The sequence below is a fragment of the Rhinatrema bivittatum genome, chromosome 4 (assembly GCF_901001135.1).
Source record: "Rhinatrema bivittatum chromosome 4, aRhiBiv1.1, whole genome shotgun sequence".
NCBI classification, from domain to species: Eukaryota; Metazoa; Chordata; class Amphibia; order Gymnophiona; family Rhinatrematidae; genus Rhinatrema; species Rhinatrema bivittatum.
In genome coordinates, this window is record NC_042618.1 from 453,648,076 (window position 1) to 453,674,644 (window position 26,569).

Here is a 26,569-nt window from a genome sequence, read left to right on the forward strand (position 1 = left end):
TAAGACACTGATAAGCAGGCCAAGAGAGAATTTGAAAAGAAGTTGCCATAGAGGCAAAAATACATAATAAAAACGTTTTTAAATATATCCAAAACAGAAGGCATGTGAGGGAGTTGGTAGGACCATTAGCTGATTGAGGGGTTAAAGGGTGAGGGGAGGGAGGTGAGAAGGAGGGAGGGAGAATAGAAGGGGGAGGGAGAATGAGGAGGAGGGAGTGGGAAGGAAATGGACCGAAAAAAAATGTTGAAATGTAGCCCGTTGTTACGGGCTTAACGGCTAGTATATTTATAAATGATCTGGAAAGGGACATGACGAGTGAGGTGATCAAATTTGCAGATGACACTAAATTATGCAGATTAGTTAAAACTCAAATGAATTGCGATAAGTTGCAGGAGGACCTTGTGAGACTGGAAGATTAGGCATCCAAATGGCAGATGAAATTTAATGTGGATAAGTGCAAGATGACGGAAAAATAACCCTTGCTGCGGTTACATGATGTTAGGTACCACCCAGCAAAGAGATCTAGGCGTCAAAATGGATAATAAATGGAAATAGTTGGCTCAGTGTACTGGGGCATTCTAAGAAGCAAACAGAATATTAGGAATTATTAGGAAGGGAATGGCAAATAAAATGGTGAACTTCGGATGGCGGACTGCCTTAAGAAATTTAGATTTCTTTTAAAAAGCTTTTTACTGAATTAAGCATTTTATTAAGAACCGCATGCCTGACTTCTTTATTATGATTTCGCAGATTTTGATTTCGTTATGATTTTTTATTTTAAGTCTTTTTTATGACTTACATTTATATTTTTATATTTATGTTTTTATTATGAATGTTATTTGTTTTGTAAATAGCTTAGGCCTTTTTTGTGTTAAGCGATCAATAAATTTAGTGAGCGGCAGATTTTAAAAGCCTACGTGCGTAAATTCAGGAGGATTTACGCGCGTAGGGGGGGTTACTCGCACCAGGCCTATTTTCAAAAGGCCCAGCAGCGCGCATAAAGCCCCGGGACACGCATATGTCCCAGAGCTTGAAAAAAGGGGCAGGGAGGGGCTGTCCGGGGGCGGGGCAGAAGCATGCCCAGAGGCCTCTGTACAGCCGCTGGGCCGGGGGATTGCGTGCTGGCACTCGGCAAGCGTTCACAACCTACGCCTGCCCAGAGGCAGGCGCAACTTATAAAATAAAGGTTAGGGGGTTTTAGGTAGGGCTGGGGGCGGGTTAGATAGGGGAAGGGAGAGGAAGGTTGGGAGAGGCGGAAGGAAAGTTTCCTTCGAGGCTGCTCCGATTTTGGAATGGCCTTGGAGGGAACGGGGAAAGCCATCGGGGCTCCCCTAGGGCTTGGCGCGCGCTGACCCCAAATTTTATAACGTGCGCAAATCGGGCGTACAGTTTTGCATGCCGGGTTGCGTGCACAAATGTATGCCCGCATGTACGTCTTAAAATCCGGCCCTAAATGAAATGAAATAATGCCTCTGTAGCTCTCCATGATGAGACCACACCTTGAATATTGTGTACATTTCTGGTTGCCACATCTAAAAAATATAGTTGCACTGGATAAAGTACAGAAAAGGGCGACCAAAATGATAAATGAGATGGAACAGCTCCCCTCTGAGGAGAGCTAAAGAGGCTAGGGTTGTTCAGTTTGGAGAAGAGATGGCTGAGAGGGGATATGATAGACTTACTCTAAAATCATGAGAGGACTAGAGTGAGTAAATGCGAATTGGTTATTTACTCTTTCAGATAATAAAAGGACTAGGGGGCACTGCATAAAGTTAGCAAGTAGCACATTTAAAACTAATCGGAGAAAATTCTTTTTCATTCAATACATAATTAAGCTCTAGAATTCATTACCAGAGGATGTGGTTAGGGCAGTTAGTGTAGTTGGATTTTAAAACGTTTTGGATAAGTTCCTGGAGGAGAAGTCCATACACTGCTATTAATCAATAAGGATTAATAGCGTGGGATCTGTTCATTTATGGGTGAATGTGGGAAATATGCGCTTGCCAGCAAGCCATTTCATCAGGGTTTAAACACTAACTTCCCTTCTCCCTGACATTTGCCTGAATAAAAGCATCACTTGTGCTTAAGTCTCTGCCTAGGAAAGGATACCTGACTTCATGTATTTCTCTGGCTTATAATTAATCCTGTTAGCCTGAAAGAAGGGCTGGGTTTTCCCTAGTCAGAGGCAGGACAAAGTCAGGAGGTATAGATTTCAGCAGCCAATGAAATGATCCGTGCACACCCCCTGAGCCAAAGCCAATAGTGTAAGGACTCGTCTGTTGCTATGGGAAAGTAGCCAATCATGTAATGACACATCATCTGCCTTTGTATGAATGTACAATAAAAGGAAGAGCCTCGTGAGGGCTAAGCCTCTTGCCTTCTCTCTTCCTGCCTGCGATGAAAGCTGTCTCAAGTGTGTTCTTGGCCTCCATATTCAACATCTGGTGAGCCCGACCGTGATGATAAACTCCATGCTCATTTCGGCTGGTCATAGCCAAGGTACGTACCGTTCAACAGATTTGCAATTGTAATATATTTAAAAAAAAGTACTTCTTAGTAATTTTTAAAGTATTTCTCAGCAAGTTTGTTCCCCACATTCGTGAGCAATGGGAGGTGATTTATCTATGCAGCAGAGGCTACATGCCAAGGAGCTGCAGAAAATCATCAATAATCATTATTTCATCACCAGAAGAAAAATAGCGCAAGTCAGCCTGGGGGACTTAGAAAAATTAATAAGTGAAATAGCTTGCCGTTGCCCTTGGTATTCTGGAACTCTAAATACTCTAAATACCCAGGAATGGATTTCAATCGGCAATTGTCTTCATACGGCTCCCAGAGCTCCCATAAAGCAAAGATTAATCTGGCAAAAATGTACAGAGGCCATCGAACACATAGAAAAAAAAAGTTCCAAGACAGCAGTTTCAAACCATGTGCTTTTAGAAGCAGGCAGACTCAATCAGAATACCCTTCCCCCACCCTATCTTCAAAATCCCTCAGAGCCAGCAAATTCTTTGTATCCTCAGCTCCCCATACCTACACCCAAGGCACAAGCCATTCACACATCTCCGCCCTCTTTAGAAAACCAGCTCTTGAGCACAATTAAGCTACAACCTGGCCTGGGTGGGGCGATTAGCATTGAATTTCAGCAGAAACCGCAGAAAGAAAGCCTTACAGAAAAAGAATTGTTGGAAGGACTTCAAGCCTTCCCCATCACAGAAAAGAACCATGAACAAAGGGGGACAGAAAATGAAATAGAACATCTGGGGACACACAATCACATGGCTCCTGAGGATTCCTCTGCATCCACCTCAGAGAAAAGGCCCCAGGAAACTGAAAACACTGAGGTCAGAAAAACTAGCCTTCCTCTATCTTGCCTGCAAGCCCTTCCCCCACCAACCACCAACTCCCTGCACCCCCATTTGTCATTGCCTGAGACAGTCATTGATTCTGCATCACCAATTTGTCCAGGTAAATTACCGTCTCAAACCACTGCTCCCGGTAACAATTTATGTGCCGCGGTCAGTATGGGATTTCATCTAGAACATGGAAATCTCACAAGAGAGGAATTATTGAAAGGGATTCAAGCCTTTCCCATTACAGAAAGAAACAAAGAACTAGGTGTGGCAGCAATAGAGTTGAGTGCCATGAGCAGTGGCTATGCCCCCAGGTCTTCAAAGAAATCAGCATATAAGACCTTGGGCCAAGCAGCTGCACTCCTGCATTACAAGCAAAGAAAATATCAATATGAAAAAAAGGATTTAATTAGACTCCTGCGTTACAAGCAAAGAAAATATCAATATGAAAAAAAGGATTTAATTAGACTCCTGCGTTACAAGCAAAGAAAATATCACTATGAAAAAAAAATGGTTTCTCTTGCTTAAGGAGTAGTTTCTCTTTTGAAATTCAGTTACAAAAAATCTGCATACTTTGAGAGTATTTTCCCCCACAAAGTGTATGCACAGCCTTATGTTAAAACTGTACTGAGATTTGAACAATTACTGTGTAAATTACATGTGAAAGTTTCCCTTTTGCAAAGTTTATTTGGCTCACATTTAAAATGACTCCATTTCTCTGAGATTTAAGTTTATAAGCAATTGTTTGAATTGCTAGCGTACAGAACTTATATCTTTACTGTGATTCTCCCTAAAGTAAATTAAAATAGTATCTGTCTGCAAGGAATCAGCAAGTACTTGCCAGCCATTGTCTGTGGTCGATGTTATCAATTGTTAAACAAAGCTATCTTTAAGTTTCTATTGACTGAAGGATTAACTCCTTGGGTGCAGTTCTTTTCTGTTGAGAAACACTGCTCCTCCCCCCCCTTTACTGTCTTTCTTGCTTGCCACTCTTGCTTGCCACTCATGGGGGAGGGAGGGAGAACTTTTGAAAAGAAAAAAAAAAACTGGACTTAGTACTGCAGTTTCTCTCTCTAGTTTATATAGGTTATAACTCAGACAGTTCAGATATCCTGCTGATCCAAATCTTTTCCCTCAACTTTCAATGCATTACTGCACTAGCCCTTCCTCTCAATCTGTCTTTAATCTTTTAATACTTTCAAACTTTAGCATGCAGCAGACAGAGCTGAGCAAACAGCGTGTTTAATTTCCTAGTCTAATAATTATATGAAGAAATTCTATTCTGATACTCCACATTGAAAGTAAGCTCAGAGTATTATTGATTGCAACCTGGAACAATAGTTGCAATCTATAAAGTAATGATGGGGTCTCCACTAGGAGGCGCTATGCTATTCTACAAGTTATATTATATTATTGTTTTAATAATTCTGTTGTATACTAGATTTTATTTTTCAGATCTGCGGTCCTCATGTCTTAAGGACACTTCAGTTTTATTTTCTTTTTCACAAAATTTATACAGAATTCTGAACCTTATAATTTTTGCTGACAGAGGTTGCTACATATAAAGCAATCCCTCCCAAGCCTTTTCTTGCAAATCCAAATTGATTTTATTAAATTGAATAATAGAATTGATTTCTTCAAGATTAAAAAAGTAAGAATTTCACTTTAATCCTTACCTTAGTAATTTTTTGCTGTATGCCAGTTTTTAATATTTTCCAGATTTACAGCCTTCCTGCCATGAGGAGATGTGAAGATGAACACTTTGCAGTTTATTTTAACATTTTTCTAACGCCTTTTGACTTTTGATCCTTGATCTAATTTTGTTTTTGATAACTTTTTGATAAGATTTTTAGCTCATATTATGTGTTATCTGTTGTCTGTCTTGATGCCAAGAAGACTATGAATGAATATGAATATGTGTCAGTTTTGTGTAAATGAATATTAGCAAGATGAATGAATATGTGTCAGTCTTGTGTAACATATGTTTAATGTAATGTCTAATATACTTGTCATTTGATTCTGCTTACTGCAAATGACTTTTCCTTTAAATGATTAATTTACATTTATTGCTATTTTACTGAATGAAAATTGATCACTGCATAAAAACGTTCTTGATAATGGGGTTACGTTCTGAAAACTAAAAATGGCTCTATTTACTGCAGCCATTCCTTTGCATGAATTTTGTCAATAATTGAACATTAAATACTTATTTGGCATCCCCTACATCACCACAGGGCAAGCCATTGTGGAGAGAGCAAATCATACCCTTAAGAGCTCTGGACCAAACAAAAAGAAAAAGGGGGGATTGCCCCTGGATTTTCCCCCTGAACAAAGTATTGTTTACTTTAAATCATCTAAACATATCAGGTTCACATAAGAACACAGCCATGAGTAATCATTATGGGACTAGGGTTAGTCACCCACAGCCATCAGTTTTGTATAGAATATTTAATGTCTGGTACGGTCCCGTCCCCTTAAAATGGGGAACGAGGATATGTTTCTCTGCTTGCTTCCACAGGTCCAATCAAGCTGTGGAACGATGGAAAGGTGTCCAGGTCTACAGGACCCGATCCCAAACTTCTCCATGAGCCTCCACAGCCCTCAGAAGGACAGAGACCGGACTCCTTGCAAAAAGCAGCACCACATGACCTGGGGACAGATCAAGGCCCTATCCAACCAATCTGCACAACTCTTAGAACAGCAAGGCCTTGAGAAAACTCCAGAGAACTTATTAGCTGCTTTTTCTTGCCTGAATGCCAACTCATTAACAATTGTGTTCTGCATCCTCCTCCTTTGCCTTATTTCTCCAGCTATGGCGATTTCAGAACAAGGACTCTGACAGAACTTTTCACACCTGTTGAATCGAACAGACTGTTGGATCTGCACACACATGCCAACCCAAGCCTGCGGAGAACTACTGATGCATGCTGTACCATTTAACCTTACAGTATGGACTAATTATCCTTTACAGAGAGGTTTTCATTAACTCTCCAGTTAATAATACCATACTACACATTGGTAGCCGTATTCAAGAGACTGCCGCTCTTTGTTGGGACTATGATACAGGGGATGGGAAAAGGAGATTCAGGTGGGAAATATCCATATTGTAACCGAACATTTGTATTAATCACTGAACACTTGCATAGTTATAGCACATATGTATGCAATTGGCAGATTTCAGGATGTGCAGTGGGAGACCCAAGCAAGTACAGAAAGTATAGAGGGGATGAAGGATTTACCCTTTGTAGTTATATAGGCCATATGATAACCAATGACATGTCCACTAATCTGTTAGGAAACATATGGATGCTGTGTGGGCGTAGAGCATATATGCACATTCCCCCCAGATGGAGAGACAGATGCACTCTAGGCTACATCCTCCCCTCATACTATGCAGTCAAACATTTACCCATAGCAAGGCTCCGTAACAAAAGGGAGGCGATAAATAATCCCATAGAAAAGTATACAGAAACTCAGATAGCTAGAAGCCTGTTTCCCCCAATGGGGACAGATATGAATTACAGAGACTTACACATCCTAGCTAACTGGACGACTGCCATATTTAATCAGACAGCCCATGCATTAAAACTACTTACAACAAAAGTCTCTCAGATTAGAGAAGTAGCATTACAGAACAGCTATACCTTAGAAACCATTTTAGCCTTAAAGGGTGGTGTTTGTGCATTAATTGGATCTCATTGCTGTGTGTACATATCAGACTATAAAGCAAACCTCACACATACCATAGAGCAGATAGAAACCATGGTTGCTGATGCACCACTTTCAGACAGAATACCTACTTCTCCATGGGACTGGCTATGGTCCTGGCTCCCTGATATTTCTGGTCTCAAAAGGGTGATTTCTATTATAATTACTGTAATTGTCTTAATTATTTGCCTGTGATGCTGTATTCAGTGCATACCCAACCTCATATCCATATTGAAACCTTGCTCTCAGCCCGGATCCAAAGATGTCTTGTAAGATGCCTAATAGGGAATCATGAGCCCTGTAGCGTTGGCACACCACCTGCACCAGCTCTGGGTGATATGGAGATTCAGGAGCTCATCGGTGGCTGGCACACCACGCCGAATTAGCTTTCTTCTCTCCATAATCCCCCTTCCCCTATTTCCAGCCCATACCAAGACATAACAGATTTCAGTAAGGGTCTAAAGCTTTATTGAGCTGCTTAAACAAAAACAGAAAGAGTGAGATGTGGGAAATATGCGCTTGCCAGCAAGCCATTTCATCAGGGTTTAAACACTAACTTCCCTTCTCCCTGACATTTGCCTGAATAAAAGCATCACTTGTGCTTAAGTCTCTGCCTAGGAAAGGATACCTGACTTCATGTATTTCTCTGGCTTATAATTAATCCTGTTAGCCTGAAAGAAGGGCTGGGTTTTCCCTAGTCAGAGGCAGGACAAAGTCAGGAGGTATAGATTTCAGCAGCCAATGAAATGATCCGTGCACACCCCCTGAGCCAAAGCCAATAGTCTGTTGCTATGGGAAAGTAGCCAATCATGTAATGACACATCATCTGCCTTTGTATGAATGTACAATAAAAGGAAGAGCCTCGTGAGGGCTAAGCCTCTTGCCTTCTCTCTTCCTGCCTGCGATGAAAGCTGTCTCAAGTGTGTTCTTGGCCTCCATATTCAACAGGTGAATTTTTAAATGCCGGTGGGCACCAATACCAGGAGATATGTGCAGAAGAGCTGGTTTTAAAAAGGGGTGGGACTTGGACAGGGCAGGCCAGGACAGCACCATTAGTCACTGTCCCAGTGAAGCGTGTGCCGGTGCACACAACTTACTGTTGCTCCAGAGATCAGGTTAGTATAGAAAAAAAAACTTGTTAGAGGGGATTTAGAAGTCTGGGAGGAGAGGGTAGTTAGGGGGTGAAGGAAGTTCCCTCCCAGTCCGCTCTTTTATTGGCACAGGTCTAAAAATTCACCTTTTAATGTTTTGGGTACGTGCCACGTACTTGTCACTTGGTTGGACACAGGATACTGGGCTTAATGGACCCTTGGTCTGACCCACTATGGCATTTCTTATGTTCTTATATTTTGAAAATGGAAAATTACATGTATAGTTCCAAACCCCTCCTCAGCTTTGCCCCCCCAGAATGCCCCTAGTCACTGCAGGCAAATTTATGTGCATAGAAGCCCTACACACAAGTGTTTATTAGCATATAGGAAGGGCTTTTTTAAAAAAGCTCATTTCTGTGGATACAGATTTACTCACCAAAATGACTTTGAAAATTAACTTTCCTATGTTTAATCAGAAATTTTCATGTCATTATTTAACCATCATCATCAATATATCATAATGTTTTTACTATAATCATATTAAAGCAATATGTTTCTTACAAATAGCAATGAATTAATAAAAAACAGAGTAGATACCATAATATCTCACCAGGGTATGTACTAAATGTTCTTCACTTCAGAGACAACACTAAACTTGAAGATATTACAATGATAACTTGAGATATGCTACAACATATAGTGGTAATGCCAGATTACTTAATTTCACAATTGTGTTTCACAATCATTGTGATATGTCACTATTTACTTCAGTAGCTTTCAAAGAAACTTGTTGCACTACTGTAAACTGTATATGATATGCTATATATGCTACTAATTCTATTTCTGTACATATGAAACTCAGTGCTAAAGACACTTCTTTCAGACAATGCTATCATATTATCAGCTTCTATTACACGGGAGGCAACCCGCGCTCCTTAACCTAAGTCTTATTTTCATCATAATGAAGGTAATTTTCAAGGAAGTCATACAAGTAAATGTAACATACTATCGTGGCAATTTTCAAAAGCCATTTACTCGCTTAAAGTGCACTTACGCAAGTAAATCCTATGGACATATGGCATATATTTTAGCAATTTTTAAAAGCCCACTTACTCAAGTAAAGTGCATTTCATCAAGTAATACCCAGTTTTGTGCTTGTAAATGCTTTTTAAAACTGGGCCCAATGAGTATTGCTGCAGTTTATTTTGGTCATCCTGAAAACTCTAGAACTGAAGAATTAGGATATGCCATCTTGTGTATTGTGTTTTTGACCAATAGAAAGATGAAAATTATGAGAACTTTTTTTTCTAGCATTCTTGCTGTGGAAGAACCAACTCAAGTGACTGGAATAAAAATGATTATGTTGTTCAAAAACAGAGGATACCTTGTTCGTGCACTAATTCTCCGTTAAAAAAATGGTTTTGTGAACTCTCGCAGTATAATATTCATGCTCAGGTAAGTAATAGTGGATTTAAAAAATAGAGTGGTGGTTGGTATAGCTGCCCTATAACCCACAATAGCCCTCTGTCTTTCATACAAAGTGAAGCAACAAAAGTCATTTAAATTTCTGCAATTCAGTCTCTCACTTCCCCTCACTATCCCTTTTCTGGCTCCTAATATATTTCTGTATTAACCTCAAGATCCTCCTTCTCTCTTTTAAAGCTTTGAAATCCTGTATACCTTTACATCTCACTCTTGTTAAATCTCCTCCTATACTTTGAACTAACTATGTCTCCTCAGCTTATTTTCACCCATCAGCTTTTTCTCTTGCAATTTTCTATCTATGGATCTCGTGTCCTTTTGAAATGTGTATGACTTCTCTCACCACCTGTAAAAATGAACAGTAGAGCTGTGAACTTTTTTTTTTTCATTTCATTTTGTGTTTCATTTCATTTTTAAGATTTTATTTTTAATTTTGTGGTTTATTTTGTTGTATTTGAAATAAAATTAAAAAAAACAAACAAAATGAAACATGATCCCCTCCCCCCCACATCAAAATAAAATGCAACAAAAATTAAAATATCCAAGGCCCAGGTGAGCCCACCTCGGATGCCTTATCCTCCATCAGAGTCTTGAAAGTCCAACTGAGGCAGGAGCTATTCCCAGTTGCTCATGTCCTTCCAGATCACTATTTCAAAGTAGTGCTGACCAGCATCATTTTGTTATACAGATGTGCAACAAAACTGCTATACAACAAAATGATGCTGACGTCAGGGCCAGCCAATGCCATTTTAAAATGCCAGACCAATGGGGCTGGAGCGACTGATGATCACTCCTATCCCTTTTGGACTTCGAAGCCCCTGACAGGATAAGAACCTCTGGGGGAAAGGGATATGTTTGGATCACCTTGAATTTTTTTATTTTTGCAATGGGGGAGAGCCAGGTGAGAGCTGGTGGCTACTTACTAGAAGGAAAATAAAATGAAACATAAACACATTTTTCATTGTATTCTCTACTTTTCATTTTCTAAGCAAAACAGGAAATTTGATTAAAATATCCTGTACCATTTCAAATAGAAGCACATCCCTAATGCATAGAGATATTCTGCATGGGTCCATAAAACCCATGGCTACCTCAGAATTCCTACAGCTATTTCCAACATTATATGTTTTCCATGTCTCCTTTTCTTCCTTCTATGATGGTAAATTTCAAACTGGTGCATGGGCGCACCTTTCTCCCATGAGCCATCCGGCTCCCACCCCTATTCTATCTCCCCCAAAACTTGCATGTGAATATGTGCGCATATTATAAAATAACCTTACCGCGCGCAAAAAAGACTGAGACCACTCCTCCATTTTCAAGATTTCCGACTAGTTCTACAAGCAATCATTCTCACAAAAATAGATTACTGCAACTCACTTCTTCTGGGCCTCCCTGCTAACGCCATTAAACCGCTACAGATGCTGCAAAACGCTGCAGCAAGGATCTTAACCAAATCCAACAAAAGAGACCATATCTCTCCCATCTTAAAAAGCCTACACTGGCTTCCTGTCAAATTCAGAATACTATTCAAAGTGCTCTCAGTAACCCACAAGGCACTACACAACTTGGCACCACTCGAGCTCAAAAACCCTCTCCAATTCCACACCTCTACTAGACCAGTGAGACAAGCCTACAGAAACTACCTTCATATCCCACCGATGAAGTCAGCATTAAGTAAAAGAGCTTTCTCCACAGCTGGTCCTAAACTCTGGAACACTCTCCCGTCAGAACTCAGATCAGTACAATGCTCCACGACTTTTAAAAAAAGACTCAAGACTTGGTTATTCAACAAAGCTTTCCCATAACATCAAACTGCGGATTATCCCTGCCAATGATACTTTCCATGGTAACCATCTAAAGAACTATTTAGATCATCTCTCGAAATCACATGAACATTTGCAGTCTAATATTAAAACCCAACCTTATACCTATCAACTTCTATCTAGCCTACATTAGGCACCGTAGCTTGTAATTATGTTATTAACCCCATATATCTTAATCCAAGTTATTTCAACCTGTTCATTGTAAGACATTTACTTGTCAAAGTTATTGTTTAGAATGTGAACCGAATTGATCAGTAATTTTGTTACTGGAAAGTCGGTATATAAAAATGCTAAATAAATAAATAAATATGTGCACCCAATTTTAAGTACTACTTAACAAAAGACCCAAATATATAGCATGTATAAAAAATCACATGTAATATATAGACCTGCTATATGGGAAAACTCATTTCAAAATCAAGTTTACCTTCATACGATGCCATATATTAAATGGCTATCATGCCAATGAGCCTTGAGAACTGTTAGGCTTCTTAATCATTAGGTAACTTGATGTATGTTTGCACTTGTCTGTATATGGATAGTGTGAAGGGGTCACACTTATCTTATTAGAGTCCACTCAAAAAAAGATTTTTAAGCCTATAATTAGCTCACACAGTCGCACTTATCTTATTGCAATGAATTGGTAAAGCCGACATCTCGATGTTTCGGAGCTGAAAAACTCCTTCTTCAGGGGCTTGACGGCGGTAGTGGACTGAAAAGAACTGCCGATTTATAAGTTGTCAAACCGGAAGGCTGTGTGTTGACAACGGGCACGGCAATGCGGCGAAGCTGTCACTGCTGGCTATATCGCTTCGCAGTGATTTTAGCGATGCAGGGAGCTATCGCTTCGGGCTGTGTAGAAAATGTTGGCGGCTCTTGACAAGTTGTCAAACTTGTTAAAGGCCAGTTAAAGGTACAGCACTTTTCCTGTGTCAAGAGCCGCCAACATTTTCTACACAGCCCGAAGCGATAGCTCCCTGCATCGCTAAAATCACTGCGAAGCGATATAGCCAGCAGTGACAGCTTCGCCGCATTGCCGTGCCCGTTGTCAACGCACAGTCCTCAAGTTTGACAAGTTATAAATCGGCAGTTCTTTTCATACAATACAATACAATATAATATAGCAAATGTCAGTAACAAACAATGGTCTACCATTAAGTACCAGATAAACTGTGTCGGGGAAGACTATAGTGATAGGGGTATACTACTGTCCACCTGGTCAAGATGGTGAGACTGACAGTGAAATGCTAAGAGAAATTAGGGAAGCTAACCAAATTGGTAGTGCAGTAATAATGGGAGACTTCAATTACCAAATCACCAAAAATGTGGAACCCAAAATATAATACTTCAATTAATAGTCTATGAAGGTGTCAGCAAGCCTTGACGTTATGTGTCACTCTCAGGTAGACACTAACCGGTCTTATCTATCATTCACCTTCCTCATTATTTTAATGCAACAAATTATTTTTCTTTTTTCTTTTTTCAAATTAAAACAGTCCTCCATTCATGTGAATAAATACGACTTGTGACTCTACTATGGTCGTATATTTGATTCAATGCCACTGCTCTTTAATTTACATTGGGAAAACGAAATGCCCTTTGAAGACGAGAATGATAGAACATCGCTCTAATATTAAAAATGCCAGAGTCAAGGAACCTTTAGTTTCCCATTGTACAGAGATGGGACACCATTTCGAGGATTTATATTTTTGTGCTATCGATCATGTCCCTGCACATTGGCGTGGGGGCAATCGAGAACGCATTCTGCTACAATCTGAACAACGCTGGATCTATCGCCTTAAAACTGTTCATCCATTAGGATTGAATAGTGAGCTGGACTTACACGTTTTTTAGGGTTAAATTCTGGACTGTTTAGAATTCATTTACAGATCATTTTTTGATGTTGTACCTATCTCAGAATTTTTGAATTCAGCACAAATTTATCAATGATGGCTGACGTCACTCAAAATGGCGTATTTAAAGGGACGCTAGCCTCGGTTCGGGTTCCTCCATTTGTTCACTTTCCAAGATGGTTGAGACGTCTGGTCCTGTCTAAAGAGGTAGCCATGGTGTCAAGGAGATAAGTATTGGTTCAACCTTTTCTTTATGAATGTGCAACCTCTTTTTCATTTATTTTTATTTTAGATATATGGCTCTGATTTAAAGTGTTCTATACGCCCCTGAGGAAGCTAACTCAGCGAAACACCGGCCAGTGTAGGGCTTTCCTACCAACTGTTTATGAAAGAGTCATTTATTCACATGAATGGAGGACTGTTTTAATTTGAAAAAAGAAAAAAGAAAAATAATTTGTTGCATTAAAATAATGAGGAAGGTGAATGATAGATAAGACCGGTTAGTGTCTACCTGAGAGTGACACATAACGTCAAGGCTTGCTGACACCTTCATAGACTACTAATTGAAGTATTATATTTTGGGTTCCACATTTTTGGTGATTTGATTATATGTTGTGGTTAACCGCTGACTCCCTTGTGTGAGTAGACTTCAATTACCCCAATATTGACTGGGTAAATGTATCATCGGGACACGCTAGAGAGATAACGTTCCTGGATGGAATAAATGATATTTATGGAGCAATTGGTTCAGGAACCAACGAGAGAGGGAGCAATTTTAGATCTAATTCTCAGTGGAGCACAGGACTTGGTGAGAGAGGTAACGGTGGTGGGGCCGCTTGGCAATAGTGATCATAATATGATCAAATTTAATTTAATGACTGGAACAGTGTGCAAATCCAAGGCTCTTGTGCTAAACTTTCAAAAGGGAAACTTTGATAAAATAAGAAAAATTGTTAGAAAAAAACTGAAAGAAGCAGGTACAAAAGTAAAAAATTTCCAAGAGGCGTGGTCATTGTTAAAAAATACCATTCTAGAAGCACAGTCCAGATGTATTCCACACATTAAGAAAGTTGGAAACAAGGCAAAACGATTACCAGCATGGTTAAAAGGGGAGGTGAAAGAAGCTATTTTAGCCAAAAGATCTTCATTCAAAAATTGGAAGAAGGATCCAACAGAAGAAAATAGGATAAAGCATAAACGTTGGCAAGTTAAATGTAAGACATTGATAAGATAGGCTAAGAGAGAATTTGAAAAGAAGTTGGCTGTAGAGGCAAAAACTCACAGTAAAAACTTTTTAAAATATATCCGAAGCAGAAAGCCTGTGAGGGAGTCAGTTGGACCGTTAGATGATCGAGGGGTTAAAGGGGCACTTAGAGAAGATAAGTCCATCGTGGAAAGATTACATTATTTTTTTGCTTCTGTGTTTACTGAAGAGGATGTTAGGGAGGTACCCGTAATGGAGAAGGTTTTCATGGGTAATGATTCAGATGGACTGAATCAAATCACGGTGAACCTAGAAGATGTGGTAGGCCTGATTGACAAACTGAAGAGTAGTAAATCACCTGGACCGGATGGTATACACCCCAGAGTTCTGAAGGAACTAAAAAATGAAATTTCAGACCTATTAGTAAAAATTTGTAACCTATCATTAAAATCATCCATTGTACCTGAAGACTGGAGGATAGCAAATGTAACCCCAATATTTAAAAAGGGCTCCAGGGGCGATCCGGGAAACTACAGACTGGTTAGCCTGACTTCAGTGCCAGGAAAAATAGTGGAAAGTGTTCTAAACATCAAAATCACAGAACATATAGAAAGACATGGTTTAATGGAACAAAGTCAGCATGGCTTTACCCAGGAAAGTCTTGCCTCACAAATCTGCTTCACTTTTTTGAAGGAGTTAATAAACATGTGGATAAAGGTGAACCGGTAGATGTAGTATACTTGGATTTTCAGAAGGCGTTTGACAAAGTTCCTCATGAGACGCTTCTAGGAAAAGTAAAAAGTCATGGGATAGGTGGCGATGTCCTTTCGTGGATTGCAAACTGGCTAAAAGACAGGAAACAGAGAAGTAGGATTAAATGGACAATTTTCTCAGTGGAAGGGAGTGGACAGTGGAGTGCCTCAGGGATCTGTATTGGGATCCTTACTTTTCAATATATTTATAAATGATCTGGAAAGAAATACGAGTGAGATAATCAAATTTGCAGATGACACAAAATTGTTCAGAGTAGTTAAATCACAAGCAGATTGTGATAAATTGCAGGAAGACCTTGTGAGACTGGAAAATTGGGCAACCAAATGGCAGATGAAATTTAATGTGAATAAGTGCAAGGTGATGCATATAGGGAAAAATAACCCATGCTATAATTACACAATGTTGGGTTCCATATTAGGTGCTACAACCCAAGAACAAGATCTAGGCGTCATAGTGGATAACACATTGAAATCATCGGTTCAGTGTGCTGCGGCAGTCAAAAAAGCAACCTAATTGCGGCCTACATTTCAAGGGCAAAGGACTCTGGGTTGTCCAGAGGTATGGTTGTGAAACAGCTAGCAGGGCTCGCCTTTTTTATGGGGGCCCAGGGCTGGGGGGACCTGACTAAAGGATTCCTGGTGAAAAATATGATGAAGAGTTGGGGCATGAAAATGGGGGTAAAAAGAGACTGGAGGCATCCCATAACGCATGACCTGCTTGTACAGTTGTGGTATGTTTTGTGGAACATATGTGACTTGGAATTTGAAACCTGCCTATTTTGCCTTGCTTTTTCACTGGCCTTCTTCGGCGCATTGCGCATAGGCAAGTTGGTGGCAGCCTTTAAGTTTGATGAGGGTGGTACAGGCATTCTTATCACGAATGTAAAGAAATCTGGTCAAACGCTCAACATACTCATACCGAAATCAAAAACCGATAAAATGGGTTGGGGGGGGGGGGGGGCAACACTTGCACTCAGACAGCTTGGCAACCAAGTCACTTACCCGGTTACAAATTTAGAGGCTTTCTTGGCCGTTTGTCCAACCAGGGGGAGACCATTTACTTGTGCATGAAAACTGAGTCCCTCTCTCAAGGTACTAGTTCTTGGCAGTCCTGAAACTGGCGCTGGGCAGGGTGGGCCTGGACATGGGCAATTTAGAGACACACTCATTTTGAATTGGGGTTGCCACCAGTGCAGCCCAGGCTGGGTTAGGCACAGAGGCGATTCAGTGGATAGGCAGGTGGTGTTCTTCTGCGGTGAACTCCTATGTTAGGTTAGATTGGACACGCATGCCTTTTCACATCATCTAACAAACGTTTTTTCACTTACAGAGGCACCTCCTAAGCTGGAACAGATTTGGATCATGGGCCATTCCTTCGTTCATTGGGCAGCCAAAAGGGCAAGGGGCATGGATAAGGACCGCATTTGGGGCTGGCTGCCTGGGGGCTTATCATCGTATGGATAGTAAAGTGCAGAATGCGCTGAGGCCAACTTCTAACTAGGCTGCGGGCCAAGAGGGATTCGTTTGCAGTGCTGAACATTATAATTGTACACCTTGGGATAACAATGTGGGAGATATGTCTTGAAGACAATTATTTTGGCAGGTAAAAAAGGACCTTCCTGAGTTAAGTTCATGGCTCCCGAGAGCATGCCTTTTCTGGTCGGACATTATCCTGCGTAAAAAAATACAACAATCAGAAGTTAAGGGGTTGGGGATGTAAAATATTAAACAGGCAAATTGTGGTATGGATAGGGTGCTTGGGGGGGGGGGGGCTGACAGATACTGTATGAGTGGGCGAATGATAATTGCGAAGGTCTGTACTGACGGGACAAGATGCATTTGTCTGATATTGGTTATGACCTGTTTAGCAACGACTTACAAGAGTCCCTTAAGGCGAGTTTGACATACGTGAAGGATAGCCACAGCTGATCTTGGTAGTGGGGAATCATGAGACAAGTGCAGGCACTGCCTCATGCTTGTGGCAGGTACCCGGGCCAATGGGGAGCTATCGAATAGGTTGGAGCTATTTCACGAAGCTAAGTCAGCTGTGGGGCTGACGGAAAGGGCATGTTGCCTGAAAGGATTGGTACCACGCCCAGGAAGTAGGGCTCCCTTGCTTGGAAATACGGCGGGGGGTGGGGGGTGGGGTGTCAGGTTTTGGATGTACCACCTTGCTTGTTCGTGGCAGGCAATTTTGGGGCGTGGACTTAGTTTTTTCGAGTCACCAAGATATTGGCCTGGGAACGGGTTTTAGGTTTTTTCTTATGCTGTTATATTAAATAAAAGCTGTAGCCTGTTTATTTCCACTTTCAGTATTGTCATGCATATTTATTTCAGGGGTGGAGAGAGGGTCTGAGCTACTTGGCTGGATTCACATCCTGGTCGCAGCTCTCAGTGTCATTTGAAATATTAAATTATAAGCCATGAATAATGCTGTTTTTCATTCCATATCTTCTTCTTTACCATAGGGTTGTGAAGCCATAATTGCAGATTGGTTCAACAGCAACATGTACAGTTTATATGGTGTGGAAATTGGACTATTCATACTACAGGTATAAACTTGTTTTTCAGTGATTTTTTTGCATATTTTTCCTGTACTTTCACTCACAGAACTCCATGTACACCAATCAAATGAATAGGAATTATTTCATTTGCTAAAAACATGAAAGTTTAGACCTTCCATGAAATTACCTCATTTTCACCATTGACAAGCAGGATGAAATACAGGCACATAAGTGGGTGTCGTCATCCAACGGCGCTGTAATGGACTTGCTCTTTCTTTTCTAAGAATCCATCCAGTTGTTTTTCAACCATAAAATGGAAACTTTACTGTTGCCTCTGATTGACTTTTTACACCTACAATTGGATCTGAGAAGGTTAGGGATTTTAGTCCAATTGGACTTAACTGTTGCATTTGATATTGTGCACCACTTGCTGACTTGATTGGCGTGAATAGGACTGGATAGCTTAGTGTTACCATGATTTAAATCTTGTTTATTAAACAGACAGCAAAGAGTTCAATTAGGAGACAACTATTCTTCCTGGAAACAGGTGTGCTGCCGGGATCTGCATTATCCTCTTCCATTATGGGTGCTCCTTTAGGAGTGGTATACTATAGAGATGTGAATCAGAACCGGTATCGGTTCAGATTCCGGTTATGATTCACATAGTGAAATTTTTATCTTGCAGTATGATCGGGTTTTTTTTTATCGGTTGTGCCCGAGCCAATAACCAAAAAATACAGCCGACTCTTTAAAATGAGTTTGTTAGTATCCCCCCACCCTCCAGACCCCCCCCCAAAAAATTTTTTTTAAATACCTGGTGGTCCAGCGTGGGTCACGGGAGCATTCTCCGTGCTCAGGCCGTCGGCTGCCAGTAAACAAAATGGCGCCGATGGCCCTTTGCCCTTAGCATGTGACAGGGTATCTGTGCCATTGGTCGGTCCATGTCACATGGTAGGAGCAATGGATGGCCGGCGCCATCTTTAAAAATGGCGTGGGCCATCCAGTGCACCTACCATGTGACAGGGGCCGACCAATGGCACCGATAGCCCCTGTCACATGGTAAGAGCAAAGGGCCATTGGCGCCATTTTGATTAGTGGCAGCCGACAGCCCGAGCGCAGGAGAATGCTCCTGGGACCCCCGCTGGACCACCATTTATTTAAAAAAAATTTTGGGGGGGGGGTCCGGAGGGTGGGGGGATACTAACAAACTCATTTTAAAGGGTCAGGTTGTGTTTTTAGGTTGTGTCCTTTCTTCCCGCCCCCCCCCCCCAATAACAATAAGAAAACCCACTAAATTAATCGTGGGGTTTCCTATCGCTATCAGGGACCCCCCCGATTTCTGATGATATTTTCAATATCGGATGATATTTTCAATTGTCAGATAAACGATTCACATCCCTAGTATACTATATCTGTGTAGCACGTATTTTAACAGGAACAAGTCAGGCAGAAGATATATCACCTGTCCTAGTAAATGTGCATGGGCTCCCAATAAATTGGAGGATTCAATTTAATGTAGTGGTGATAGTTTTCAAGTTAATAAATGGAGCGAATCCCTATGCATTACCTAAGAGTCTAAAAAAAATATGTACCACAATGAACTCTTAAATCACAGGATGCTAATTTATTATTTGTACCTTTATTGCGGGAGTATAAACTGCAAACCATATGAGCCAGAGCCTTTTCATATGCATCTCTATTAATATGGAATGTTCTACCAAGACAATTGGGTTTTATTCAAGATGTTAAGTAGGAAGTAAATAAAGGCCAATTATTTGAATGATGATTTTAAAGTTTGATAGTGATTTAATTTATTTTATTTAAGTAATATAGTTTGTATATATATAGGGGCGGATTTTCAGAGCCCTGCTCGCCTAAATCCGCCCAAAACCGGGCGGATTTAGGCGAGCAGGGCCCTGCGCGCCGGGAAGCCTATTTTACATAGGCCTACCGGCGCGCGCAGAGCCCCGGGACTCGCGTAAGTCCCGGGGTTCTCCGAGGGGGGCGTGTCGGGGGCGTGTCAGGGGCGGTCCCGGTCGTCGCGGCGTTTTCGGGGCGTGTCGGCAGTGTTTTGGGGGTGGGTACGGGGGCGTGGCTACGGCCCGGGGCGGTCCGGGGGCGTGGCCGCGCCCTCCGTACCCGCCCCCAGGTCGCGGCCCGGCGCGCAGGAGGCCGGCGTAAATCCCCCGACAAAGGTAAGGGGGGGGGTTTAGACAGGGCCGGGCGGGTGGGTTAGGTAGGGGAAGGGAGGGGAAGGTGAGGGGAGGGCAAAGGAAAGTTCCCTCCGAGGCCGCTCCGATTTCAGAGCGGCCTCGGAGGGAACGGGGGTAGGCTGCGCGGCTCGGCGCGCGCCGGCTATACAAAATCCATAGCCTTGCGCGCGCCGATCCAGGTTTTTAGCAGATACGTGCGGCTCCGCGCGTATCTACTAAAATCCAGCGTACTTTTGTTTGCGCCTGGAGCGCAAACAAAAGTAGGCTATTCGCGCTCCTTTTAAAATCCACCCCATATTGTGTTACTAATTATGCTTTATGAATGTTACTTTGTGCTCCAAACTGATCATATTACAAAGGTAGCAGAGTACAAGAAATGCTATATAAATAAATAAATGCCAAATTTGGCAGTAACACTATGGATATGCATTCCTTTTCACAAGTGTTATAAAAACAGAGAACATGATGACAGATAAAGATCAGTCTGCCCATCCACATCTTCTCCTCAGCCTTATGGTCCCTTCCTCTCCCTCAGAGATCCTCTTTTGTTTATCCTGTGCTTTCTTGTGTTCTGATACTGTCTTTGTCTCCACCACCCTTTCTGTAAAGAAACATTTCCTTAGATTACTCCCGAGTCCACCCCCTTTCATCCTTATCCCGTGATCCTTTGTCTTAGAGCCCCCTTTCCATTAAAAGCCAAGCAATTACACCTTTTGAAACTAGAGGTCTCTGGATTTACAACAGTTGGTCACAGGAATCCCACAATGGCTTCATTACTTTGAACAGATTTCTCTATCATTTTCCTTTGGCTAGCCACAGCCAGACCAATAATATCTGTATCCAATTACATATTAAAGCAGACCGCCCTGGACATCATGTTAATAGCCTCATAAATATTCAAATTACCAGTACTGTACTATAAATGCTCTGTATAGATATATTGTTGCAAAATTAAATCAAGAATGAATTTTTTTTTTACAGCTTTTCTTGATGGCATTTACTCTAGTCCTGCTGCAAATTTTAAAGAAGAAATCTACAATTTCTACAAAAACATAAATATTTTGTTACAATATGTGAAACATTCTGTAGGTCAACAAATTAGTATTAGAGGATGGCCTGATCTATGACTGAATGTTTCTGCTTATTCATTATTCTGCATAATTATTATATATCACACAAATGTACATCATAAAAAGTGTTTATTCCAAACACATTTCTTGAAAAAGTATCTGCATATTTTGTATGTTTGAAAAAATGAGCATGTTATTGAAAACATCTAAAAGTATAAATATTTAGCATTTAGAAATGTTCCAATAGAAAACTTTCATTAAAACCGGTTTACCCGGGTTCCTACAAAAATATTAGAAAAATATCTATATATGTAAACATCGAGATAGCCAGGATATATATATATTACTTTTTGAACTTGCTAACAGTGAATAATAGAACAGGAATTGATCTTGAAGACATTTTCTGTAAATGAATTAAAATAATTAAATCAAACAGATTTGAAAACTGCCATGTCAATGTTAATCACAATAAATATTAATGCATTGGCTTGTAGTCCTGCTTTTCTTTGAGAAATCAAGAGCTAGTTCAGGGGTAGGGAACTCCAGTCTTCAAATGCCTCACACCAGTTGGATACTGCCTCCATTGCATGCAAATACATCTCATACATATTCATCATAGACATCCTGGAAACCCAAACCACTTGCAGCACTCGAGGGCCAGAGTTGCCTACCTCTATGCTAGTTTATACAGTTCTTTTTACACTACAGTCCGTTGCAGAGGTCCATGAACACAATCCTTAAGGGCATGCTCTGGAGACCAGGTCCCGACACCTAGGCTTCGACCCAGGCCCAGGCACAATGCTGAGGCCTCATCCAGAGGCCAGATCTTGATGCCTGGGTCTCGGCCTAAGCTGACGTCTGATGCTAGGGCCTGGTCCAGATGTCAGGTCCTGATGGCTAGGCCTGACTCTGATGCCCAGTCCAGAGGCCAGTTCCTGAGGCCTGGGTCTAGACCTAGGCTATAGCTTGGGCCTGGGCCCAAGACTGATGCCATGGCCCAGCCTGGAGGCTGGGTCCCGAGGCCTGGGCCTAGGCAAGAGCCTGGGCCCAGGATGATGCCAGGGCCCAGACCAGACATTGGGACCGGATGCCGGAGCCTAGCCCAGAGGATGGGACCCGATGCCGTAACTCCTAATTTGGGCCTCAGCCTATGCGCTATGTGAGGCCCCAGCTTTGGACCTATGCTTAGGCCTAGGCTGAGGCACTGGTATTACACTTGGGTGTAGGCCACCATCCCTGTGATGGGGTTTGGCCTCTGCTCTAGACAGGGCCCTGGCCTCAGACCTAGGCGCAGGCCCAACCAGAAGTTTAATTTGGGGGGGGATCTCAATTCATTTCAGGGCACACCAAATTAATCAAATTGGCCCTTATTTGTTGCATTTTGCAAATTCTGTTAAAACAATTGCACATCCCTATTATTTGTAATCTCATCTTTTAAGTAGCAATAAAGTTCCAATGGATAAAGTTCCAATGTCCCAACATAAACTTTATTTACGTGTTTTTTAAATGATCTTATTTTTTTTTTATTATCTTTTTTAAAGATATGTTTTTTAAAGATATGTTTCTTAAATTATCTTATTTTTTATTTTATTTTCCCAAGTTTCTTGATCCAAGTTTCATCTACCTGTTCGATGTAATCACACTCTTTCATGCGTGTTTTTAATGTTATAATGTAAACCGAAATGATATATAACATTGCTACATGAATTTCGGTATATAAAAATGTTAAATAAATAAAATAAATAAATAAAATGATAATTATTTGGCACTTTCTACATTTTCTTCTTGTTACATCCATATTATAGAAATAAATTACGTCACGTCTGTGCCTGTGATCCTTTGAATTCTTCCCTGGGCTTTTCCCTGCTCCTTTCTGGATCCTTAGGCTAACCCTAGGTACTGTAAATAGATTCCTCACAATCCTCTTCCAAACCTTGATCTCTCCTTTCCTCTTTGCAATGCCTTGAGGGCAAATCCTCTGTGGTCTCCACTGGCTGATCTCCTCTCTTCTCCTTTACAGCCCAGTATGGCATTGGATGGGTTCCACTCCTTCTCCATAAGCTTACCAGATGGGCAACTGAGTCTCCCGGGCTGAGGAATACAGGTGTGATTTACAAATTCAAAAATCTCAGAACAGCCTTCGGCCACCAAAGTAAAACTCTTTTCTTATGAAACGCTGTTGGAAAGGAAAGGATTGACAAAACTTCCTTCCAAACAATCATCATAAACAGAGAAACAACTATTTAGCTATTGGATGTGAACTTGTCACAAATCTTTCTCCTAATGCCAAGGTTCTCACCAAGGCTTCGGACCTCCAAAATTAAGTAATGAGGAACAGTAGATAAAACCTTCTGTTCCCTCAAAAGTTCAATTTAAAAATCCACCCCAACTCTATGGCACAGAAAAAGAACACATTACTGCTGCAGCTGTCAGTGGGAGGTGCTATGGAAAAATCGTACATTCTTCTAATGTACTGTGCACTGCATGACCCTGCTGTTAGGCCGTACTCCTTAGAAGGGATCCCAGTGGGGCCCTACACACACAATGCCAGAAATCCTTGAACTTTATTTGCACATGACCCTACTGTAAGTTGAACAAGTCGCAACATGCAAAGAAATCCTTCATCATTGTATGCACACTTCTCTGGAATGTTATGGTTGACTCGTACATTCCTTCCATTAGTGTTATAATAATGCAAAATATCCCTGTCTTTGACAGCTTTTATCACAAGGGAATGGATAAATCAGACCCTATCAGGTCACGTATTCTCCTTCTTGTGCTGTGATAATTGTTCTTCATCAAAATGTAAGGAGTGACGTGATGTAGCAGTGAGTTGAAGTTGGTCACATGTTGGAAGAAAGAATAAGTTGGTTGGTCTCACGTAGCTTTGCTCTTGGGAAGGAATCTGGCAGTTAGCCATCTCTGCTCATGGAAGGACCCCTGTAAGAGCTAGGAAAAGCACAACTTGTCTTTACAGACTTCATAAGAACATATAATACACCAGGGGTAGGGAATTGCAGTCCTGGAGTGCCACAAATAGGTCTGGAATATGCATTTGTATATAACTGAGGCTGGGCATGCAAATTCATTGTGGATATCCTGAGAAACAGACCTTTTGTGGCAGTCCGGACCCGGAGTTGCCTACTCCTAAGATATACCATACTGAATCAGCTCAGAGGTCCATCAAGCCCATCATCCTGTCTTTCACTGTGGCCAGTCAGGTACTTTTCATCTGAGGGGTTCGCAGGTATTCTTGCTTTGATTATTGCTCAATAAAATTCACCTTCATAGATTTGATCCTGCTTTCTCTGAGAGTAATTTTTTCAGCACAAAACAATGCATGTTGTTTCAATTTCCCACCCCCCAGGAGTGCCTCTGCACTGCAGTCTGCAGGTAAAATTACCCATATTGTTGACCAACACATGTACTTTAACTTGCAGACAGATTGGACAATTTTAAAAGCCCTGATTTCCAATTTTTAAAGCCTTTTTTGAAGGGCTTTAAATACTGCCCTCTAAATCTTTGAATGAGAAAGGATTAATAAATAAGACAATTTAAAATTTGGGGCTGGTTTTTAGAATTTTCTACAGATTGATTTTAATTAACATCATTAAGTAGGGAGAAGTCCAGCAAAAAGGAAATTTGTATGAATTGTTTCTAACTAAATGTATGATTCTGTGTGTCATTTGAAATATGATTGTTTGGAAAGTATTATTTTATTAGGAGAGACTTAATGGGAGTAATTTTATAAAAGATTTATGCACATCAATCCTGCTTTATGCATGTAAATCAACTTTTGAAAGATACCCAGGAGTGCCATGTGACAAAACATGTGAGATGTAATTCAATGAAGGGCTTAGTTTTCCCCACACTTGCAGTAGTCATTAAAGGGGATGGGGTTGGGGCAGGGAAGACACTTTGGCGCACATTTTGAGTTTCAAAAGTATGCATATAAGTGTACGCACAGAAAGCCATACCTGCTGAGGAGCTGGTGTAAGTTTCCGCGCGTGTGGCGCACGTAATGAGACAGCCCACAAACTTTCAAAGCGGACTGATGTGTACAAGTCCGCTTTGAAAAATCAAGCAGAAAGCTGCTGTCGCAACGTGCCCACAGACTTCTGCCCTCTGCAGGCTATTTGAAAATTGCCCCAAATATGGACAAGCTAATTTACTTTTGGGACTGGCATTTCAGAAACTTATTTTCACATATTCCTCCACTGGATAAGAACTCTGAAGATATCCCCAGTACCTGCTGAAAGTGAAAGCTGTCCAATAGAAGATCAGAGAAACATAACTGCAATATCGAAATACATCTTTATGATAAGAATTAAAATGAAGGGTTTTGATTGTTGCATATTGAGTACCTCTTCTACCACTAGAGGGAGCTAAGGAGCCTTAATCTAAAGAGAATGTGAAAAGCTGATTCTGTGTCTTTATTCTTAGAGGAAAACTTCTTTAAATGTCTTGTTCTTTATCCATCTCCCCATCACGCCCTCCCCCCCCGTGCCCCCCATGGAAAACATACTTTAAAGGAGTGCAGAGTCAGTAGTTGTGTAAAGAATGGTGGCTTCCCCCGAGATTTCTGTGAATGCGCAGTTTATTATAAGCTACGGTTGAAGATTCCCTCATGCAGAGATAAAAGTACATCTTGAATTGCAGTACAGTGTCAGGTTTTATTTAATTGTGGACTATGTTACAAGAAAATTTGCCTTTTGAAAGTAAGTGATCAAGAACTTTTAAAATGCATACATGAAGTTAAAAAGGAGAACTTTGTGGACCAGTGATTATATCGTACACTGGCTTTTAGATTATACCATTTGGTATATATGAATAGGCACATTTAATATGATGTTCCTTTAATTTATTCAATAATGCTGCTAAATAGTTACAATAAATGAAAACAAAATTAAAAATGTTCTTCTTAAGGCACACTGCTGATTAGTAACTTTCATTTTGATTATTAAGTAAAAGTAAATGTGATTTTTTTTAGGACTTAAAGGCACTAGAGATTCATCATAGAAAACCAGACTATGATGACAGATGTAGACCCTAAGGCCCCATTCAGTCTGCTTAGTTCTCCAGTCTTGGGCCCCAGTTGTGTTTTCCTCTTCACTAAGGATCCTCTCTAGAAAATACATCACTGAATGCAGTGTTCAGTCTACACTTATTTTAACCCTTGGTTAAAAGAAAATAGGACAAACAAGTTGGTGGTCAAAAAACTATATAAAATACAATCTAATAGCCAGATTTACTAAACCTCTCTGTGTTTTTCTTATAATGCATGAAAGAGAGAGTGAGAGAGAAAGAGAGCCTCTTTATAAGGCCTTCATAGTAGTCAACTGTTTATATCACTGTAGAAGGGCCAGCTACTAACTCGAGGTGGGGTTTTGGTGGTGGTATAGGGTTTTGGGTCCAGTTTTACATGCAGAGTGAGACGAATGAACAGCACAGGATACCTCAGTGAAGATTTGGCGTGATTTGGAGTGAAGAAAGTC

The 26,569-nt window shown here is 40.9% G+C and overlaps 1 protein-coding gene across 1 annotated transcript in view; it reads left to right on the top strand.

The window, feature by feature from the left end:
* TSPAN19 (tetraspanin 19) overlaps positions 1-21,531 on the top strand; it is a 102,856-nt gene extending 81,325 nt beyond the window's left edge. The window contains exons 7-9 of the mRNA XM_029597085.1: positions 9,464-9,607; positions 17,756-17,839; positions 20,986-21,531. Of these exons, the coding sequence (XP_029452945.1) occupies positions 9,464-9,607; positions 17,756-17,839; positions 20,986-21,060 (303 nt within the window). The 3' untranslated portion in view covers positions 21,061-21,531. The remainder of the gene's footprint in view (positions 1-9,463; positions 9,608-17,755; positions 17,840-20,985) is intronic.
* The last annotated feature ends 5,038 nt before the right edge of the window (positions 21,532-26,569 follow it).